This window comes from Panthera onca, chromosome A1, assembly GCF_046562875.1.
Source record: "Panthera onca isolate mPanOnc1 chromosome A1, mPanOnc1 haplotype 2, whole genome shotgun sequence".
Classification (NCBI taxonomy): domain Eukaryota; kingdom Metazoa; phylum Chordata; class Mammalia; order Carnivora; family Felidae; genus Panthera; species Panthera onca.
The window spans coordinates 226,767,646-226,790,491 of record NC_138339.1 but is presented as its reverse complement, the minus strand read 5'-3'; the positions used below and the strand labels follow the sequence as shown (position 1 = coordinate 226,790,491).

The window sequence follows — 22,846 nt, the reverse complement described above, 5'->3', positions numbered from 1 at the left end:
ATGCCAGGCAAGGAGTAAGTGCTCAAAATTGTTAATGGGACAAGGAATATTTCCAGAATGTATTTTATTAAGCATAGATAATTCTAAAAGAAAATATGGTCAACTATCACTTTTTTATTTGAAAATAATCAATTTACAATGTTAAATCATTGCACCTTTGTATATTTTTGTCTCCCTTTCCCTGCATACAGCCGATGTGTATGTGTGTGTCAATGTATATGTGTGTGTATATTCTGGGAATTTATAAAATCTATTTTATATATTTGCTAAGGAAACTTAATTTAATGGTGACGCTGATGGAAAAAATCCTAAAATTCAAATACCATGTTTGTAGTTATCTGGTAACTTAAAAATTCTTAATTAGAATGGCAGTTCTGGAGGACAATTAGATGAATATACATGTAGAAATGACAGTTGCTAACTTTTGCTCTTTCAAAAAGTATATTACCTTGACAGATGGCAGCTCACGACTAGAGTTCAGAATAACTTTATTTTCCTTTAAAGATCTTCTAGTTGATATGTTGGGGGTTCTTGCCAGCTACAGCATCACTGTCAAGGAGTTGAAGCTTTTGTTCAGCATGCTTCGAGGAGAAAGTGGAATCTGGGTAAGCTGTGGTCAGAGGGAAAAGTATTCAATATCAGTGCATTAATACTTAATGTTCAACAATTTGTCTCTAGAGAGCTATAAACTGGAACTTGTAATGGAAACTGTTCCCTTTAAAGAGTTTAGTAAATGATTTAAAATTAATTTCTCTCTAGTTAGAAAACAATCCAGTGTCTAACATGATATATTAGGTAATTTTGCTAAATTTGCGCAGTGACATTTCTTTTCTTGTTTCCTCAGCCAAGACATGCAGTAAAATTGTTATCAGTTCTTAATCAGATGCCACAAAGACATGGTCCTGATACTTTTTTCAATTTCCCTGGTTGTAGTGCTGCGGTAAGTTTTAAATACGTATGTTTATTTTTATTTATTTTTAATTCATCTCTGTTAAAGTATAATTTACATCCAATAAAATTCACTTATTTCACAGTACGGTTTGATGAGTTGTAAAGTTGCATAATCACCACCACAGTCATGATTTTGAACAATTCCATCACTTCCCACAATTCCTTGTATCTGTGTGAAACCAGTCCCCTCTCCCCAGCCCTGTCCCTTGCAACTTCTGATTTATTTTGTGTTTTTATGATTTTGCCTTTTCTGGAATTTCATATAAATAAAATCATTCAGTATGTAGTCTTTTCTGTCATGCTTCTTTCACTTATCATAATGGTTTTGAGGTTGCCCATGTTGTAGCTTCCCAGAAGTTTATTCTGTTGTTTTTATTCTGGTTTGTGTTACATTTTATGGATATACTACAGTTTATCCATTCACTAGTTTATGGGCATTTGAGTTTTTAGTTTTTGACTCTTGTAAATAAAACTGCTATGAACATTTGAACATAGATCTGTAGGCATGTTTTCTCATCTCTTAAGTAAACGTATGAGTGAAATTGCTGGGTTTTATGCTAAGTGCGTGTTTCATTTCATGAGATTGCTTTCAGGCAGATTGTTTTCCATAGTGGAAAATTTTGCATTCTCAACAGTGTATGAGAATCTGAGTTGATCTGCAGCCTGGACATTGTCCATCTTTTTAATTTGAGGCATTTAAATGATTATGTAATGGTACCTCATTGGAGGCTTAATTTTGTATGCTCTAATGTTTGATGATATTGAGCACTTTTTCATGTGTTTATTGGCTGTTTTTACATCTTCTTGTGTCATATTTGTGTTCAAATCTCTGGTTAAAAAAAATTGGTTGTTTTATTATCTTAAGAGTTCATTATGTATTTCAGGTATAAGTTAATTTCTCAGATGTGTATTTGTCAAATATTGTTTCCAATCTGTGGCTTTTCTTTTTATTTTCTTGCCAGTACTTCTTAAACAGATTTTAATTTTGATGAAGTTCAATTAAACTTGTCTTTCTTTTATGGCATATGCTTTTGTAATCTAAGAAATCAGTATACACCAAAGTCACAACATTTTTTTTTTTTTTTTATGCTTTCTACTGAGAGTTCTTTTGTTTTAGCTCTTATATTTAGGTCTAGGATCCTTTTTTGTGTGAATTTTTAAAATATGATATGAGGTTTCTCCTCTTTCTCTGCTCCCCCCCCCCCAACTTGTGCCTTCTCTTTCAAAATAAATAAATAAACACTTAAAAATATGGTATGAGGAAGGTTGGAAGTTAAAGTTTTGTTTGTTTTGCATATGATTATTGAATTTCTTCATAACCATTTGTTAAATAGTCCTTTAACTTCGAATTTTCTTGGCACCTTTCTTGAAAACTATCTGGCCATGTTTGTGTAAATCTGTTTCTGAACTCTGTGTTTGGTTCCTTTGTCCTCTGTTTCAGCGTTTATGCCCAAATCAGATTTTTTGTCTTTTATTTTCATAGCTTTATAGTAAGTAGTTCTTGAAATCAGGTTGTATATAAGTACTCCAACTTTGTTCTTCATTTTAAAATAATTTTGACTACTCTAGATAGCATTTACATGCGTGTGAATAAACTTGTCAAATTTTATAAAGTGCTTACTGTGATTTAGATTGTGTTGTGTTAAATCTGTAGAATAATTGGAGAGAAGATATTGAGTCTTTCAATTCATAAACACATTATAACTCTTACTTTAGTTTTCTTTGATTTTTCAATGTTTTATAGTTTTTAGCACACATGTCTTAAAAAGCTTTTGTTAAATTTATCCATAAATATCCATATTGATTTTTGCTAGCATACAGAAATACAATTGGTATTTTATTTTTTGTATAATGACCTTATATCTTGAGACCTTGCTTAAATTCACTTTCTAGTCCTAGCAGGTTTTTAGTAGATGCCTTAAGATTATTTACAGATATTTTTGTAAATAAAACCGGTATTATTAATATTTTTTTAGCTTACAATCAGTATACCTTTTTATTTCATTTTGTTGCATTACTGTACTAGGTAGGACTCTAGTGCAGTATTTAATACAGTAATATCCTTGACTCATTCTAGCTGTAGGGAAAGCTTTAAGTATTTCACCATTAAGTATGGTATTAGTAATTAGGCTTTAAGACATGTCCTTTTTCAGGTAGAGGAAATTCCTTTCTGTTCCTATGTAACGGAAGTTTTTTAATTACCAATATGTTGATATTAGTGTTGAATTTTGCTGAATGCTTTTTCTGATTTTATTGAAGTAATCGTATGGTTTTTCATCTTGATCCTTACTAGTGTGGTAAAATATAATGACTGACATTTCATTGTTAAGCCAAACTTTGTGTTCCTGGGATAAAAGCTACCTGGTCACTATGTTTTAACCTTTTAATACAATAACTGGATTTGATTTGCTAAGGTATTGCTAAGAAACTTTGCAGTTATTTTTATGAGTGACTTGGGGGTATAGTTTTCTTTTCCTATAATATTTTTCTCTGCTTTTGGTGATAGGGTAATTTCTTATAAAATGAGATGGGAACTGTTAATTTCTTTTTTTTAAAGAAGTTTATGTAGAATTGATATTACTTATTAACTGTATGCTAGAATTCACTATGGTAGCCATCTAGGTCTGAAGTTCTGTTTGGGGAAGGTTTTAAACTATGAATTTAATTTTTATAATGGATACAGGGAGCTTTTCTATTTCCTTTTGAGTGAGCTTTATAGTTTGTGTCTTCCAAGTAATTTGTACAGTTAATCTAAGTTGTTGAATAGATTGGCCTAAGCTTATCATCATATCCCCTTCTTATCTGTTTAATCTCCTCTTTCATTCTTGATACTGGAGGGGTTTTTTCCTGATCAGTCCTAGCTGGAGGTTTATCCATTTTGTTGTTCTTTGCAAAGAACTGTCTCAATCTGCTTGATTTCGTTGTCCTTATCTACATTGTAGGATTGTAGAGAATACGTATAAGTTTTGACTAGAAGAACTGGTTTTGATTTCCGGATCCTCTACTTCATTACTGTCGAGGACTGGTCCCTTAATGTTTCTTGGCTTACTTTCATGTGAAACACTAGTACTTTATCATGGAATAGTGTTACTATGAGACTGTAATGAAATAATATGTCATTTAAGGACTATATAAGTTAAAAAACATCATGTAAATATTTTTTGCTCCTTGGTTTTTATTATAAGCATCTTTGTAGTCTTCCATTTCATCAGCCGTTCCTGTAATTTCATATTTTCTCTTAATATTTCGTTACCTTTTTTTAGAGTTACAATTTCCAATCTTAACACAATTGTGAAACAAAAATAGGAAAAATAAAAATTGAGAAACAAAAATAGGAAAGTTAAAAATCTTTTTCCAGATGAAAGCTAATAATTTTACATATCAGATTGTTAGGGTAGAACACATATCAAACGTACATTGTGGTATGTGACAGAGAAAAACTGTCACTGTCCATAAGAAAGTACCAGTTTTCTTAGATGTAATAATTCTGTTTACATATGTAGATCTATTTTAATACATTTTATAAAATTGTTAGTGATCTGACATCTAGTAGATCTCACTTCAAGGGGTAAGAGAAGGGCAAGGTGTTTTGACAGAAATATGAGCAAGTTGCTGTCTTATTTACAGCTAAACAGAGTGTTAAAACTTTGTTTTAATAAATTATCTGAATTGCCTCAGTAAGGTTGCACCTCATTCTGTTTTTAGCCACTTGACCATTTACCTGAAATCTATGAATATTTTCTATCTGTATGTAAACACACATACATGCACACACACACAAAGGATTTTGCTTATATGCTGTTAGTAGTATATGTTTGACTTATTCACATTCAGGAGATGTTGATGGATTTAACACTTATCAATTACTCTTTTCTTGGTTTTCCTTGCATCACTCATTTTCATAAAGAGTAGTTTCAGTTAAGACTGTATTCTTTGTAGAAGAGGAAGCAAAGAAGGAACTGTTTTTTATTTGAGTCATACAAGCTATATATAAGATAAATGACATTATTGTTGTTACATTTGTTGAGGAAACAGCCTCAACAGTGTAACATTGTTCAGGGGCAAAAGCAGAGTCATAGCTTGAACTAAAATTTTCCTGACTTTTAAGTGCAGTGTTTTTTGTTTTTTTGTTTTTTAACAACAGATTGGCTTATTTCCAGGTATGTTACCTCTGCTATTGAACTGCTGAAAAATTCAGATAGGAGCTGATTTTAAAATCCTTATTACCATTATAGTGTTTTTGATCATTTACCTCTGGATGAGTGTGATAGTAACTAGAGAGTACAGGCTGTCTGGACCACTGTTGACTGTCTGGACCAGTCTTTGGATCGCTAAAATAATGACACTGCTTACTTTCCCTCTAAAATAACCATATGTACTAGGCCTTCTAAAGTACATTTTATACTGTGGAGGTGCCTTTCTATGAGCTATGCTGCCTTCATATGAGCAATTTGGAATGGAATTGTACACAGTGATTCACATAAAGGTGAATGACAAATGTAAGATGACATTTTATATGCTCTGTGACCTTTATGGATATACTTATTTAGATTTGTCTTTCATGATTATGATGTTTCATGAATCTTCTTAATTTAGGAATAGTGAATTTTTCTATTCGTGAGTTTACTGAAAGCATTCCATCTACACATCAGAATTATTTCTTTTGCAAATCACAAAAAATAGGAATGCAGATTTTGGAGTCTGTTAGATTAGGGGACAGTGAGGGATATAGATTTTGGCACAGTGAGGGACATCCAATTGTGGGTACCAGAATGTTGTAGAAGGAAATAGGGAGGAAGAGTAAAGACTGCTTGACTCCATAATCACAAAGGTATCCCCAAAGACATGCCATTAACACAATGGGACTAGAAGGAAATAAGTGTTACGATCAGGCACAAATGCTTTGGAAGTAAATGTGCCTGGTTGCACAAAGGCAGTACTACACAAAGTTAGCTTTTGTGCATTGATTAAGGGAGGGTGTATGCATTAGTTAGTTCAAAAGAGTAGAAAAAGGCTAGTGATGCAATGTGCACTTATAGAAGGCTTTGGTTAGTATAGTAGTAGGGGCTAGAAATGAGAGATTTCAGGTCCCTAAAGCATTTATTCTAGATGTTATATACTAAATTTAATTAAGAGAATGTCTTTCAGTATAGCTAACTGTCTTGTTGAAGAGATTGCCCATAATAGAGATCCTTATTTATCCATGGAATTATTGGAAGTCCACAATGAAATTGAGGAAAATGCTATTCTAGAGTCTCTCACGTGTGTTTGGTATGAGTGGTAGCAAGACTAAAGACTATTATTATTTCATTATCACTCAAGGTTAGAGTTTTCTCTTGTGAGATTTTTTTTTTTTTCCATTGTATTTTGGTTCACTAGTGTTTGCAACTATATGTGATTTAGGTCTCTTTCATGCTACCATGGAGATAATAACAAATGATCTCTTGGACCACCTGTCTTTTTTCTGGTGGAAAGAATGGGTCTAGAAACTTGAAGGGCAGCTTGGCTCAAATTCTTCCCTGTATCTCTTAGTTTAATGCAGTCTTTAAGTTCTAATTTAGGGTCTGGTAGACTGAATGATGAAACTGGTGATACAGAAGTTGCTAAGGCCATTGGCAGGGGATACGTCCATGATTTTCTGATGTTTATACCTTCATTGTTTTTTGATCTGTAAAGGTTATATTTGAAATTAGTTACTGTCACATTTTATTTAACTGATACTTTTGTATCTTTTTCCATTGCCTTGTAGGCAATCGCATTGCCTCCTATTGCAAAGTGGCCTTATCAGAATGGCTTCACCCTAAATACTTGGTTTCGTATGGATCCATTAAATAACATTAATGTTGATAAGGATAAACCTTATCTTTATTGGTAAGTAATATATTTAATTTTAGTACTTTTGTCTTAAGTATTTCAGTTTTATAAATATGTAAGAGTATCAAGGCAACATATTAAGTAGAAGATGTGTGTGTGTGTGTGTTTATATTTGTATATGTTAAAACTATAAAGATACAATTACATAAATTTATTTTATTTATGTATTTCTTGCTGTTGATTCTAGGCAACCTGCTTCACTACTTTTTTTCCAATTACAGTTTAAAAGTTAAGGGTTACAAACCTTCTCTGTCCACTACACATCAGTCAATATTGATTAGTTGTGGGAGGTTGTTAGTGTACGTGCTAATCCCTGATAAGGGGGAGGAAAAAAAAGTACTTCCAGATTTTATTTACTTTGCCTTTTTACTGTCCTTGTTCTATGAGCGTAATTAAGGTATGCTTTAAAATGTTAATAATAACTATGATGTAAGAAAATACAATCAAATAATAAAATTAATTATTTGATAGATAACTAACAGAGTGGGTTGATGAACCCAACAGTAGGTTGACCTGTAAGGACTGATAGCTTGGAAATTTTAGTTTGCCAATAATGCACAGTAGTGAGAACATCAAGCTTTCATTGATTGCCTTAGCATATACTAGGCATTGTAAGTGTTTACATGTAAGTGTTACCTCATTTAACATTTGCAGTGCTCTGAAATAAGACTGTCTGAGGCCTTAATCTTCACTACTTACTTATTGATCCTGTGCTTCGGTGTTTTCAACTTTAATAAATTGAGGATGATAACAGTACCTATCAGGTTAATGAGAATAATTAAGTGCTTTTGTACATTGGTTCAGAAATATGAGTATAGAAAAATGTGAGCTATTAATAGCTTATCAGCTCTGTTACAAAAGATTATATATGGGTAGTAATGAGAGAGTTTTAAAAATCTAACCTCCAAACATAAATGGGTTGAACTTCAGAATGGCCATTTGGCAGATCATATATTTATTTCAATAAGATCATCATTTTGGAGAGCATTTACAGTTTGTGCTAGGAGTACAATTTACAGCTAGGAGGTGTGCCCCCTTAGAAGAAGGTAACTATTTCATAGATACATCTTTTTTCTTCTTTTGACTAAAAATGTATTCCTGTGTTTAGTTACCTACATCATTTATCAGACTTGGCTCTTTTTTTTTTTTTTTTAATTTTAACTTGTAAGCTATTTTGAAAGATATAATAGAATTAGAGAGCAAGTTGTTTTTGAAACAGTAGCTTTGTAAATGGTTTCTGTATTTGCTAATTTTGGTGGTCCTTGAAGGTAAATGAAATCTACTTGGTAAGATTTTATTGGCTATTAGTTTGTTTTTGTGTATTTGTGATATTTTACATTGAAATATCAATAGGTTTTGTAGTTTTCTATTTTCTCAATTTAAATTACTTCTTTTAGTTCTAAATCTAAAAGGTTTTAGTCTTTATTTGGTACATGTAATACCCCTTCTGACTCTATAGGAAAATGAGTTTTTATTTTATATGCAGATTTTTAAAAAGTTTCTTTATTTTTGAGAGACAGACAGCATGAGCAGGAGAGGGTCAGAGAGAGAAGAAGAGACAGAATCCCAAGCAGACTAGGTGATGTCAGCCCAGAGCCTGAGGTGGTGCTCTAACTCACGAAACTGTGAGACCATGACTCAGAGCTGAAACCAAGAGTTGGATGCGTGACTGAGCCACGAAATGAGTGTTTATTCTATATTTGGGGCCAGGTGCCCTGAAATGAGTTTTATTTTAAAGTAATGTTTTATATTATTTTTATAATGCTTTTTAGATATATGGTTCTTTGTATCAGAGAATATTAAACAATTCTATTTTCTTGACAGTTTTCGTACTAGCAAAGGAGTTGGTTACTCTGCTCACTTCGTTGGCAACTGTCTAATAGTTACATCACTGAAGTCTAAAGGAAAAGGTTTTCAGCACTGTGTGAAATACGATTTTCAACCACGTAAGGTAGGTATAAATAAATATTTCTATTGAGGAACACACAATTTACAATTCCCACTGTCTTAAAATTCACTTGTTATGACTTCTGTAATATTCTCTTACTGATTTTCTAATGACTCATAATGCTTTTTTTTTTCTCTTCCCCTTGTCTGCATTTTCTTTTTACTTTTCTAACTTTTCACATAAAAAGAGGCTCTTGACCTCTTGCAGTGTGTGTCTCACTTGCTAGCTCATTGTGATTTATTCTATGCCATTCTTAAAGTAAATACTTACTGAATATTTCCTGAGTTCCAGACACTGTTGTAGGCACTAGAGATGTGACAGTGAACAAAACAGACCACATTCCTGCTTTTGTGGAGCTTATATTTTCCGGGAATTTTTATTCAGTTTTATGAGAGCTTTCCACTCTTATTCTTATCTCCAAGCTCTTTTCTTATATTCTCCTCTACCAAAAGATATTGCCACGGGAATGTCTGTTTGGCTTCTCAACTTCAGAATATGTTAACACCGAATTTGCATCTCCAGTCCTATATCCATTATGTTCTAAATCCCTTGTTTAGATTAAGAAACTGCCATCTTCATGATAGTGGGGACTTGAGTCACTTTTGTTTTTCATCCCCTTTTTGATCTTTACCAGTTCAATTTTCCAGTCCTTTACTTTGTATCTCTGTAATATAGCTTTCTTAAAAAAAAAAAAAATCCTTACCTGCTGCTTGAATTCTTCATACTTTTCTTTTTCTCTCTTTATTTTGGATCCTTTGTCTTCTCCTCTCGCAGATGATTTCACACGCTAATATCTGATTTATATTCTTGGTCATATTATTGCATTGCTCAAACCGATCATTTGCTTCTTACTAACAACTAATTTATTCAATTAACATTTTTTGTCTAGTCCCTCATGATTTGGGTTTTATTTTCAGCTCTTTGCTTATACCCTTTATTGTGTCGAAACTGAGCTAGCATGTGTGTTTCACTTTTTTCCTTTTCAATTGTTCAATCTCTGGCATGAAAACATTTACATGTCTCCTCACTTGTGGCTTTAGGTCTTCAAATCTCACATTATCGTTAGGTTCCATTCTACGTAACATGATTTCCATGGACTCTTTCCTTGATTTGCCTTGCTCTCAGATATAATCTCTCTCATAGCATATTATTTCAGTATTTTTTATAACAATTATTTGTTTTAAACCTTCATTACTCATTTATAAGTGCATAATTTAGTAACTGTTGAGATGAAGCTGTGTATTTGATTCATCTGTGTATTCCCTTATTTACCTGCCACAGAGTTTTGAACTGACAATAATATATGTTGGATAAACAAATAAAATAATGCTTTAATAACCAAAAAAGAGTTTCCTGAAGGAGTAGGTTATATTTATCTGGACAGCTAATTTCTGTTGAGCAGTTGATTTTCTAGTGGTGTAAAAATAAAGGAGGTATTACTGTTGATAAAATGAGAGAGAGAAGGCCTAGGCCTTGTGGTCAGTGCTTCTTTGTAGGGCAGTATCCCAAAGACCTTTTCCATGTGGCTGGAAGAGGAAAGACAGTCAGTCACGGCAACAAAGATCAAGTCATTTAGGTTGTTACTTACTATGTGATATGTGTTTTAAATCAAAAGCTTACCAGCTTTTCTTGTTGTTCTTTCAGCACAGTATTACACCCTGCAAAACTAAGTTAATTTTTGGAATTGTAGAGAACTAGAGCTTTATCCATGAGCATTAAGCGAGATTTTGCACCTTTTGAGAAAGGGTTTTGCGCAGGTTTAATGGAAGATACAGTTACTTAGAATTCCAACCACAGACGCATTCTTATATGTTTATACTGATCCAAAAATTTTGGTGTATAGCATATATAATTTTGTATGCTATGTCATTTTGTATAATAATCTATGTAATGTATAAATTTGCTACATGTTATATAGGAATAATGGAGTGTCTTTTCAATTTTTAGCACTTTTATGAAGACAATATTAAACAATTTAAGTTATATTATTAATTCACATTTATTCAAAGGCAAACTTATATGAGCTTTATGTTACTTTAATTATAGTTCTGAGGAATTATGTTTGAAGAACATTTGCAGAAATTGTTCTTTAATAACAGTTCTGTCTTATTCTTCCTCTTCCCTTTTCCTCTCCCCCAAATTCTCTCGGTCGTCCTTTACCTCCTCCTCCTCTTTTGCTCATCCTTTCATCTTCCCCTGTCTTTCCCCTTCTTCCCTTTTTTCCTCCTCCTCCTTTTCTTGTTCTTCTTCCCTCTAACCGTATTTGCTTTAGATACAGAACAAGTTTTTAGACTGGACATTCAGACTTCACAGTAGTTTGTATACATGTGCATGTCATGCACTATGGATTTATACATAATTAGCTCTTTTAAAAGGTCAAGTGTTAAACCTCCAGATTTGGTAATACAGAGAGACTTTTCTTGAGGGAGTTTAAGCTGATCCTAGTAGTCCTGAATCTTGTTTCCTGAGATTCAAGGTTACACTAATTTCTGCTCTTCAAAAATGCTGGCTTCAAGAAGGGAGATATTACTCTGTGGTTAATGTTTTGGCCCTTGAAATATACCTCTGAATATATATATTCAGAGGCCAGGTTGATATGTGTTTGGAATTTTTAAAAAAATTTTTAATGTTTATTTATTTTTGAGAGAAAAAGCAAGAGAGAGAGAAAGAGACAGAGAGCCACCTGGGTGCCCTGATACGTGTTTTAAAAGTCTGCTGTAGGGGCACCTGGGTGGCTCAGTCGGTTGAGCATCCAACTTTGGCTCAGGTCATGATCTCGTGGTTCGTGGGTTTGAGCCCTACATTGGGCTCTGTGCTCACAGTGTGTGGAGTATGCTTGGGATCCTCTCTCTCCCTGTCTCTCTGCTTCTCCCCAGCTCGTGCTCTCTCTCTCTCTCTCTCTCTCTCTCTCTCTGTCTCTCAAAATAAATACATTAATTTAAAAAGTCTTCTCTAAAGATCTAAAGATAAAAAATAAAAAATGTGCAATTATGTTATATAATTAGATTTATAAGATATAATTCACTATCACCTGGGTTTTTTTCTAGAGGGATGTTCTTGGCTATTTATTGGACTCTATCTTTGTGTTAGAGTATCCAGTCATTTGAAAGTTCAGAATTTAAAATAACAAGTTACAGAAGGATAGGAGTTCCTATTTCCACGTGTTTAAGGCCAGTTATCCCTTATAGGTTCAAGGGCCTTTTTTGGATACCTGGCAGTGAGATTGTCCACCTTCTTTAAGAGCACACTTTACTTTATATCCAAAGGAATATTTATCCACAGGAGCAACCGTAACAGAGATTGATGAGCCCACATATGGCAGAGGGAATGTCATTTCCTCTTCTTTCTGTTTGTTTTCTTGTTTGCTTATGATCCCGTGTATGTTTTGCCACATATTGAAGAAAATATTATTTAGGATGGGGTTTTCAAATATATATTTAAAATTTTACCTGAGTCCAATAAAAATATTTGCTTTATGTTGAAGCAATAGTAAAACTGTTTCTCTTAAAGAATATCAGCGTGGGGCACTTGGGTGGCTCATTCGGTCAAGTGTCTGACTCTTGATTTCAGCTCAGATCATGATTTCACAGTATGTGAGTTCAATCCCCACCTAGGGCTTTGCACTGACAATGAGGAGCCTGCTTGGGATTTACTCTCTCTCTCCCTCTGTTCCCCGCCCCCCCCATGCTTTCTCTCTATCTCAAAATAAATAAACTTAAAAAAGAATTTATGTAAAAGAAAGAATATCAGTGTATCAATCATTCATTAATATATACCTGGAAAATAGCTTAAAAAGCAGGGATTCTAAATAAATTCATACATTAGAATGGAGGTTCTTGATTTCTTGATACAAATCCCAGTTATTTTCATACAAATTTAATTGTCTCTCCTCCAGAAATTCTGATTTATTAGATTTGGGATGACACCCAGGGGAGTTTGCCAAATGTGCCAAACTGTTTTGAATTTCAGTGGGAACTTGTTATAAATACAGATTCTTGGAATTATAATTTCCATGTTAGGAATATATTTTTAACAAATGCTCTAGGTGATGTTTTTCATCTGACAAGTTTAGATAACAATGATTTGAAGAGTATAAACAAGGAAAATTAGGGTGAAGCTAAGAACTAAATAAAATTGTCATTAACCAATAAAAAGCAATTTAACCCATTTGTTCTCTCTCTCTCTCTCTCTCTCTCTCTCTCTCTTCACACTATTTCCTTATGAGAAATACATTCCCATTTGTAAGAGCTCTATATATGTTGATTCTAAGGAGTCTTGGTAGGAACAGGGCCAGGGAGTGATAGATGTTTTAAAAAACCATAGATGCTCATAAACCTTGAAAACCATAAATACTTTGTTTTACTGTTTCATTATTCAAGATAAATGCATTCTCTCTCTCTTTTTTTCTTTCTTATTTTTCCAGGAGATGACCTAGCTAAATTGTAATCCTTTGGTAAGGTGTTTAACTGGCCTTTCCAAAAGAAATCTTTATATTAAAACTTTTGCTTTCTTAGCTGTACCACTCACCAAATGTTTGACCTTGTGAAAATTCCGTAACGTTTTAGCCCACAGTAAATTATTAGCCTATTACCTAAGATGTAGTAAGTGCTCAATATGTGTTAGCTACTACTGATATTTGTATAAATATCATGTTATATTTTCCTATGAATTCTTATTACAGGTTTTTTTTTCGTTTCTGTTTGGTATTTTTTTCTAGATCTAGTTTTGAGTCTTAACTAATTGCAGACCTCAGTGGATGTACAGAATATCAGTATGCATGCACAGTTTCCAATTTTCCTCCCATTTCTTTTAAAATATAAATCAGAAATATAAAAAATATCAAGTCAAACATTGGTCTCTTTTGAATGGAAAAGACACTTGTGTGTTATATGTACATATTGATGTACCATGGAAAGAGAACATTAAAGTTAATTTTCCTATAACTGCTCTGACCTTCACTGAGATTAGTTCGTTCATTCAACTGTGCATTCATTTATTCATCCATCAGCTTTGTCAAATATCAGTGTTATGACCAAAAGCAAACTCTTTGATTATAACTCCACATCTTATTATCTGGCTAATTAACTGTCTAACTGTATTAATTATCTTAAGTTAATGGTACCACTACCAATTTAAGTGAAAAATTGGAAGCCATCTTTAGACTTCTCTTTTCTGTATCAGCACTTTCAATGAGTTTTGTTAATTAGTCCCTGTCTCCCTTCTTTTAAATTACTAATGTCTTTGTCTTAATTTAGACCTTTATAGTTTTCTTACCTCAACCTTTGCAGTAGTTTTCAGGTTTATCTTGAACCACATTTGCCTAACTGTCCCACTTACTCAGTACTGCCAGTTATTTTCCTAAACTATGAAGATGATCATTGCATTTTCCTGCTCAAAATTCCTTAGTGATAAGACATTACCAAAAAACAAAGATTACCAAAGGTGTCCTAAAGTCTCTTATAAACTGATCTTTGTTATTGTGTCTAAATCTAAACACCGAGAAGAGTTTTGTCAGGCCTCTGTGCTGTATGTAAAGTATTAAGATTCCTCTTTTCCCCCTGTTTACTCAGCAATTTGTATTCATCCTTCAAGCTTAGTCATAAGTTTCATTTTACTCTTTTAGTGACTTCTTCTCGGTTAGCCTTCCTTCTCCTTTTGTCTTTTCTTTTCCTTCTGCGCTCAGTTAGTCATTACTTCTTTTGCTCCCATATCTGTGTTTTAGACAGTTTCCATGGTTTTATAATTGCTTTCATGTTTGTTTTCCTGGTGAACTCTCCTTAAGGGTGTATATGTTATCATTGCTCACAGTCTGGGGGATACTGGGCATGAAATAGACTATCAGTAAATTTTTAAAAAAATGTTTATTTATTTTTGAGAGAGAGAGAGAGAGAGCGAGCGAGCACCTGAATGGGGGGAGGAACAGAAAGAGAGGGAGACACTGACTCCAAAGCAGGCTCCAGGCTCCGAGCCATCAGCACAGAGCCCGATGTGGGGCTCGAACTCACGAACCATGAGATCATGACCTGAGCTGAAGTTGGACGCTTAACCGTCTGAGCCACCAGACACCCCGACTATCAGTAAATTTTTTGAATGAGTGAGTGACTCTGAGGAGTAAATGTCAATTTTAGCAGAAAAAAATCTCATCAGATGGAAATTGTGGATAAAAAATAGGTATTAGTTAGTGCTGTCTTCTTTATGGCTGCCAAATATGTATTAGGAACTGTTCTTCATAATTCTCATATATTGTCTCTTATCTGTAATGTTCATTCCACAAAAAGGCATTATTATTCCCCCTTTTTTAGAGATGGAAATAGCTAAATGATTTGCCAGAAGTCATAGAGCTTGTAACTTGGGAACTCAGTTTTTCTATCTGTATGAATGTAAAATTCATACTGCACAGCCAAGCACCCTAAGTTATTTGGTACATAGGAGAAAGAACTCAATAAATATTTGTTAAATAAGTTCTTTACTATATCAAGTATGTAAGTAACTATAATGATATATCTAATATTATTTATCTTAAACTTGTCTTTGGAGAGCAGGAAATCCTTTTCTATTTATAGGCATTTGTTTATATGCATTCTATTTAGAAAGTTAAAATTTCTTTTTTTTAAATTTCAAATTTTGATTTAAATTCAAGTTAGCTAACATGTAGTGTCAATTGGTTTCAGGAATAAAATTAAGTTATTTATCACTTATATAACACCCAGAGCTCATCACAAGTACCCTTCTTAATGCCTATCACCCATTTAGCCCATCCTCTACCCACCTCCCCTCCAGCAACCCTTAGTTTGTTCTCTATAGTTAAGAGTGTCTTATGGTTTGCCTCCCTCTCTGTTTTTATCTTATTTTATTTTTATTTCTCTTCCCCTATGTTCATATGTTTTGTTTCTTAAATTCCAGATGTGGGTAAAGTCATATGGTATTTGTCTTTCTCTGACTGACTCATTTTACTTAGCATAATATATTCTGGTTCCATGCACATTGTGCAGATGGCAAGATTTCATTCTTTTTGATGGCTGAGTAGTATTCCATTATATATATATATATATATATATATATATATATATATATATATATATATATATATATGGCACACATTTGGGCTCTTTCCATAATTTGATTATTGTTTTGATAGTTAGAAATTTAAAATTTTAATAATTTTACTCCAAAATAATAAAGGTTATATTTCCTGTGTTACCTAGATGGCATTCTGGTGGAAAATTTTCAAACTCAATGAGTTTGAAATACAAATAATACAATACAAACTCAATGATTTTGAAATACACATAAAATAATACAAGTAAATTTGAATTTTTATGCATGTAAACTTCTATAAGATTTTTCTTAAATTTATATGAAGCTCAATTTTTATGGCTTCTTCTTGATAATTTTGTAATATTTAGAAATAAGAATGGTTAAATGACTGACTTTAAATATTTTCTTCTGCTTTTAATCAAGACTAACATAAATGTTGCTTTCTGATCCAGTAGAAGATTCCTTTTGCAATAGTTAAAGATTACCTAGACTGAAACAACTTTAAAAAAGACATGTGTTTAGGGATTAAATAGTTTGACCTAACATTTTATTTTTATAATTGAGGAACAGTGTTCTTTGTGTTATTGTTTTCCATGAGTTGTTTAGTGCACTATTTTTATTTTCTAACTTGAAATGAATGAAATTGAATTTTGTTCAAAGTACTTCAGACACCTTGAAATAGCTGATGTTTTCGTGGCTGAGAATTATTATAGCTTTATGTTTTTCAAAATATAGTATTATGAAATAATTGAGTAGTGCTTTTAAGTAATCTGGGAAACAAAGTTTGTATTATATATTTTTATGTTTTTGTGGGGGAAACGAAGTCTAATTTTTTTCTTCTTAAACACTGAAGGCATACTTGTTCAAGTGTCTATAAATCATTTGCATTTTTTTATATTTTAGAATTATATTTCTGTATTCTTGGCCTTAGATTAAGTTTCAAAGAGAGTAAGGGTTGGATCCACAAATCATTGCAGAATTTAAATCATTCCATATCAAAATATATACTTGAAATGCTTTTGGTTGGCCCTAGGAATTATAAACTTAGAACTTAATACAAACTTATTCCTCGATTCTTAATGAATATTCACACATTATTAAGTTAAAAGATACATAATTTTTCTTGGACCTAATAAATCTGAGTTGTGGAATTGAAACCACCTAATCTTATTATAAATGTTAAAATGTTGGGGGTGCCCGGGTGGCTCAGTTGGTTAAGCGTCTGACTCTTGACTTTTGGCTCAGGTCATGATCTCACAGTTCATGAATTCAAGCCCTGCATCACTCTGTGCTGCTAGCACAGAGCCCACTTGGAATTCTTTCTCTCTCTGCTCCTTTCCTGCTCCTGCGTGCACGCTCACTTTCTCTCTCTCTCTCAAAATAAACAAATAAATAAATAAATAAATAAAACTTTTAAAAAAATTTTAAAAAAGTAAATGTTAAAGTGTTGTTCCTTTGACTATCTTTCCTGACCATGCAATCCGAAATAGAATCAAGGTTAATCTTTCTCAGTTTATGCTGTTTTCTTTTCCTTCACAGTAATCATTATTTGTCATTTTATATTTATTTACTTGTCTAATCTGTGTCTCTTTCACTACACCATGAATTTCAGGAGAGTTGGACCTATGGTCTTTCTGGTCAGACATGAAACAATACAAATACAAATGGTACAATACAAATGTTATTAAATGAATAAACCAAATATAATTGTATTTCCATAATATTTGCATCTTGGTATAGTAGAAGGAGTGTAATTCCACAGTTCAAGGTATTCTAGGTCTGTCTCCATCACAGATTTATTCTTTATGAGTCACTTCTTTCATCTGCAAAGTGAGAAGTATGAGGGGGAACTTGGTAATGCGTAATTGTTAGTATTCTTTCAAGCATTCTTAAAGTGTGTTGTGAATGTTATGATTGCTTTTTAGGTAATAACTAAACATTACATATCAAGATCTTTTTTTTTTTAATTTAAGTGGTACATGATCAGCATTGTCCACATTTATAATCGATGGAGGAACAGTGAAATTCGGTGTTATGTTAATGGACAGCTGGTATCCTATGGTGATATGGCTTGGCATGTTAACACAAATGATGTAAGTTTTTTGTTTTTTGTTTTTTTAATCTGTGCTTTAATGTATTTGAGTGTGTGATCTATTGGTATTCATGACATTCATGAATTTTATAATAGTTTGGTAGAAACTTAATAGTTGTACTTCTGAAAGTTTTATTCAGTTAAATGAATTTTTAGTTCTTAAATTTAGTATAATTAAGTTGCTAAAATAGATGATTAGTGATGAAAAAAGGGAAATTGCTCAAATAAATTATTAAGTATTAGGTCAAAACATCCATGCAATATTCTATTCTTTCTAGAATTTCAAGCATTAAAAACAAAAAGGTCTTACACCTTATTTGGATGTGAAAGGAAGACCTTACATACAATGAATCAGTATAACATGTAGTCATTATTATTTACTACATAAATAGTGATAAATGCTGTGGAGAAATATTAATGGGAATAGGTATAGAGAGTATAGGTGTAGGGAAGGGGGAAGCCAGATGGTACAGAGATGATCTTAGTGAGAAGAGTTTAGGGAGCAAGTCATGTGGATATTTTGGAGAAATATCCGGAGAAATATCACTGCATTCACTGAAAGCAGTGAGTGCAGAGCCTTTGAGGCAGAACGGAAAGTTAATTGAACAAATAAGCAGCCAGTTTGCCTAGAACAGAGGGAGGAGTGGACAGAACAATGTTGAGAGGTAAGGTTTAGACAGACCATAGAGGGTGAAATCACACAGGCATCATACACAAACATAATACCTGGGCTTTCCCATCTTAGCCAGCATAAAAATCTTAGGAAGGGTTTCAGCAGACAAGTGGCATGATGCAGGCTCATATTTTTTTTTTTAATTTTTTTAACGTTTATTTATTTTTGAGACAGAGAGAGACAGAACATGAATGGGAGAGGGTCAGAGAGAGGGAGACACAGAATCTGAAACAGGCTCCAGGCTCTGAGCTGTCAGCACAGAGCCCGACGCGGGGCTCAAACTCACGGACCGCGAGATCATGACCTGAGCCGAAGTCAGACGCTTAACTGACCAAGCCACCCAGGCGCCCCCAGGCTCATATTTTAAAAATGTCCATCAGTCTGCAGTATTGAGAATATTCTAAAGGGAAAAAATGGCAGAAGCAAGGAGATCAATTAAATGACTTACTGTGATAATAACAAGCAGGTAATACGAGTTTTAGCTAGCATGTTAGCAGTGAAAGAGGTAATACAATTGTATTCTGGAGGGAGCATATCTTGAGTTAAATCCTCAAAAGCTCTGTTCTGGGCTTTCCTTTGTCATTATCCCGGCCTGTTAGAACCAAAATAAAAGATGTTTTCAAATGCCTGATGTTTTACCTTCAAACCCAATAATACACAATCATTCCAGCATACCTGGTTTTATAAAAACTTGGCCTTTCTCTAACAAAATTCACTTCTCAGTGTTGTCTACATCTCTGCAGACTTTAATTTCCTTAAGGGCAGGGGTCTCTTCTTGTTCTCACTTATATTATTTTAAATAGTACTGTGTCTGTAGTCCATATTTTCCCAGGGTCAAGGGTTGGAAGAGTACTCCTTACAGACATCTGAACCTTGACCTGTTTTCACATGACCTAAGAGCTGAGAATCTTGTTTTTTATTTTTAAAGGTTTTTATTTTTTTTAAGATACAAACAAAAAAATCAAGAAAGATTATGTGACAGAAACCACATGTGGCTGGCAAAGTTTAAAATCTTTACTATCTGTTCATTTATAGAACAAGTTTGTTTTTTTGCCCTAGAAACTCAAGGTGGGCCATAGTCAGCAAATTTTTGAGAATGACTTTGTCAGAATTAGAATGCACAGATGAAATTCTACTTTATCTCTGCCCTCCAGAGGGGAGACTTTTTATTATAGAGTGAAGGTAACCCCAATGACCTTGTTGGCTGTCACTACATCTAGTTATATTTAGAATGAAAGAAATGAAGGGGCGCCTGGGTGGCTCAGTCGGTTAAGCGTCCGACTTCGGCTCAGGTCACGATCTCACGGTATGTGAGTTCGAGCCCCGCGTCGGGCTCTGTGCTGACTGCTCAGAGCCTGGAGCCTGTTTCAGATTCTGTGTCTCCCTCTCTCTCTGACCCTCCCCCGTTCATACTCTGTCTCTCTCTGTCTCAAAAATAAATAAACGTTTAAAAAAAAAATTTAGAATGAAAGAAATGAAAAGAAAAAAGAAAAAAAGATGGAAGGAAGGAAGTAGAGATGGAAGGAAGGAAGGAAGGAAGGATTTTGATTTTTGAATTATTTGCACTAGTACACCAAGAAATGGAGAGGCCTGGGCTGTAACACATACACATACATTGTGCAGTAAACTCTTAAGTTCCTATAGTTTTAATTACAGATTGGGTATTTGATGAAGAGTTTCTGTCTTTATAATTCATTCAGAAATATTTTGTTATTCTATTGAGGCACCAAAGGGATTCCATACATATGCAGTGCTGTGCTTATCAGCACTAAGGTGTGGAATAACTTTGAGACTGGGCAAAAGAAACTGGGGACTAGCATTAGGTGACATTTAGAGAAATAGAGATGGGAAGGGTCTTAAATATGGCTTCTTAGGTCTTGAATTCTGCAGATGGAGGGCACTGTACCATCTGCTTTAGCCAGCAGACTTTGGTGATAATTATTTATTTGGTTCTGCATAATGCCTACTTATGGAAGAGAGGGAAGGGATTTTCATTGTGTCCTTGCTTTGTGTGGAGAAATAGAGGAATATATATCCCTGGTGGAGAAATTAGGTAGTTTCTAAAATTAAGCCTTATGTGTTTATGGTTAAAATTTGGAGTAGTCATTCTCTGATTCAGGTGAATCTCTCTCTATAAATGGACTGTTGTTAGAGCATGTGAGTTTTAAAATTAGTTTTACTTTTCAAAGTAGAATTTTAAGCCCTTTTACATTTAAGTATAACATTTGCAAAGTGGTTCAGTGATTATTGAGTAGATGGTTACTGTTTGTTTTACTTTTCCATAGATACGAAATACTTAACTGATTTACTTTTTTGGAAAATCTTTAGCTGGCTTTTATTATGTAAATATTCCCGAAGTCTTAAGCGATGCTTTTTTCTGTTATTATTGTTATACTTGAAGGTATACATGAAAGTGAAGGCAGGCATCCTTAAATATTTTATCATTACAAAATAATACATTGATTTTTTTTATGACTTTTTAAAAATAGAGCTATGACAAGTGCTTTCTCGGATCTTCAGAAACTGCTGATGCAAATAGGGTGTTTTGTGGTCAACTTGGTGCCGTGTATGTATTCAGTGAAGCACTCAACCCTGCGCAGATATTTGCAATTCATCAGTTAGGACCTGGATATAAGGTAGTAATAACGATCTTACGCATTCTATGGAAAGTTTTATGTGAATTCTATGTGAAATGTGATACAGTATAATATACAGTGGTTATCTTCTTCAGTGTGCTTTAAAAGTCATCTTTGGAATTTAGTTGTTAGTACAAGTTTCATTTTGTTTCAAAGGTGCTTTTTCTCTTTTGGATTTTTTTCCTCATGAACTTTTAAAATTCTAAAGAATGTTTTTTGTTATGTTGAAGCCATGGCTTTTGTTGACAAAACTCTGAAATAATAAATTTTATAAAACCGTGATGCTTATGTGGTATTTGAAATCTCAAATTTTGAAATATGAAATGAACAAATGACTGGTGTATTCAAAATAGAGATAACTTGGAAAGAACAAAGATTTAGAAGGAAAATGGTGTCAATTATTACACGTGGCTGAAATTATTCAGTTTTAGTTTTTATTTTTGCTGGTCCTTTACAGTAGGTGAGGAGGGTCAGTACAGTAGCAAGTATCTGAATTTTGCAAAGTCATTATTAAATATGGTTTATCACATTCTTCCTGTTTTTTAACTCCCAAAATGAAGACTTATTTAGGCAAGATATCACATTCACATACATTAATTAGTTTTTAATATGCAGTACACCTGGCTAGGGAAATATATGAGTTTTATGTAAATCACATTAGTAACTGTGACATCCCAAACTGTTTGGAGCTGAGAGAAAAGTATGCATTATAAGTCAAAATATTTTTAATAATTCTGAAGAAGTACATGTCTTGCATGGAAGAGCTGTTTGTTTTACACATAGTGTTTAAGTAATCAGTGTGAAGATTGTATTATGAAAAGGGGGTACTAAACTATTTCTGTTCCCAGTGATTTTAAAATAATCATAAATTTTGAGAATGATGCTGTCATTTTTAATGTCAGGGTGATAATTCTTGCTACCATCGTTTGTCCATATGAGTTTATTTGTGTTCCTGTCTCTGAAGTGAATTTGTGCTTGTAACAGCACTGTTTCTTTCATTGGTTCTTTTGTTGGGTTTTGGGTCCTAGTTCTGCCATGTCGTTGGCGTTGCATGGTAATGTTTCTGTAATTCAGATTTTTTGATTAACATACACCCTGCCTCCTTTTGTTTCTTTTCCTTGGTCTGTAAAATATTTGATGTGGCTTTCTTCAGGCACTGCCAGAGTATGATATTAGGTGAATCAAACCAATGATATATAAATAAAGGTAGAAAATTTTAAAAACCACAGTTATTCAAATTTTAAACCCAATATGATTGCTATAATGACATTTTAGAATTGATGGGAGCTTCTTGGTAGGAAAAAGGAAAAGGACTAAATATTAACAAATTATGTAATTCTCCCTTTGGAAAGGAGCAAACATTGTCTTGAATCACTTTGCGAACTTAGTTGTTTGTTATATGGCTTTTGCTCATCACATTCTTTTATAACAAAAGTGAAAATGAGTAGTAATCCTGTGTTGCCATGTTCTATACACAAGTACTCATGTTATATAAGAATGTAGTCCTAGCATCCTAATATAGACAATAGAGTACCTATATCAAAGTCAGAACTTTTAAAAGAAAATACCTCTAAATTTTGGGTGTTACATGAAAAATAATTGGGGGCGCCTGGGTGGCTCAGTCGGTTAAGCGG

General features: G+C 33.3%; 1 protein-coding gene across 10 annotated transcripts in view; it reads left to right on the top strand.

The window, feature by feature from the left end:
- The window catches only part of NBEA (neurobeachin), a 678,106-nt gene that overhangs the window by 81,623 nt on the left and 573,637 nt on the right, over nt 1-22,846 (top strand). For 9 of the 10 annotated variants that reach the window (XM_078434421.2, XM_078434419.2, XM_078434413.2 and 6 more), the window contains exons 3-8: nt 505-605; nt 845-940; nt 6,701-6,822; nt 8,650-8,776; nt 17,785-17,904; nt 21,066-21,212. In XM_078434421.2, coding sequence (XP_078290547.1) covers nt 505-605; nt 845-940; nt 6,701-6,822; nt 8,650-8,776; nt 17,785-17,904; nt 21,066-21,212 — 713 coding nt within the window. The remainder of the gene's footprint in view (nt 1-504; nt 606-844; nt 941-6,700; nt 6,823-8,649; nt 8,777-17,784; nt 17,905-21,065; nt 21,213-22,846) is intronic. The other variant, XM_078434426.2, reaches the window with a different exon arrangement.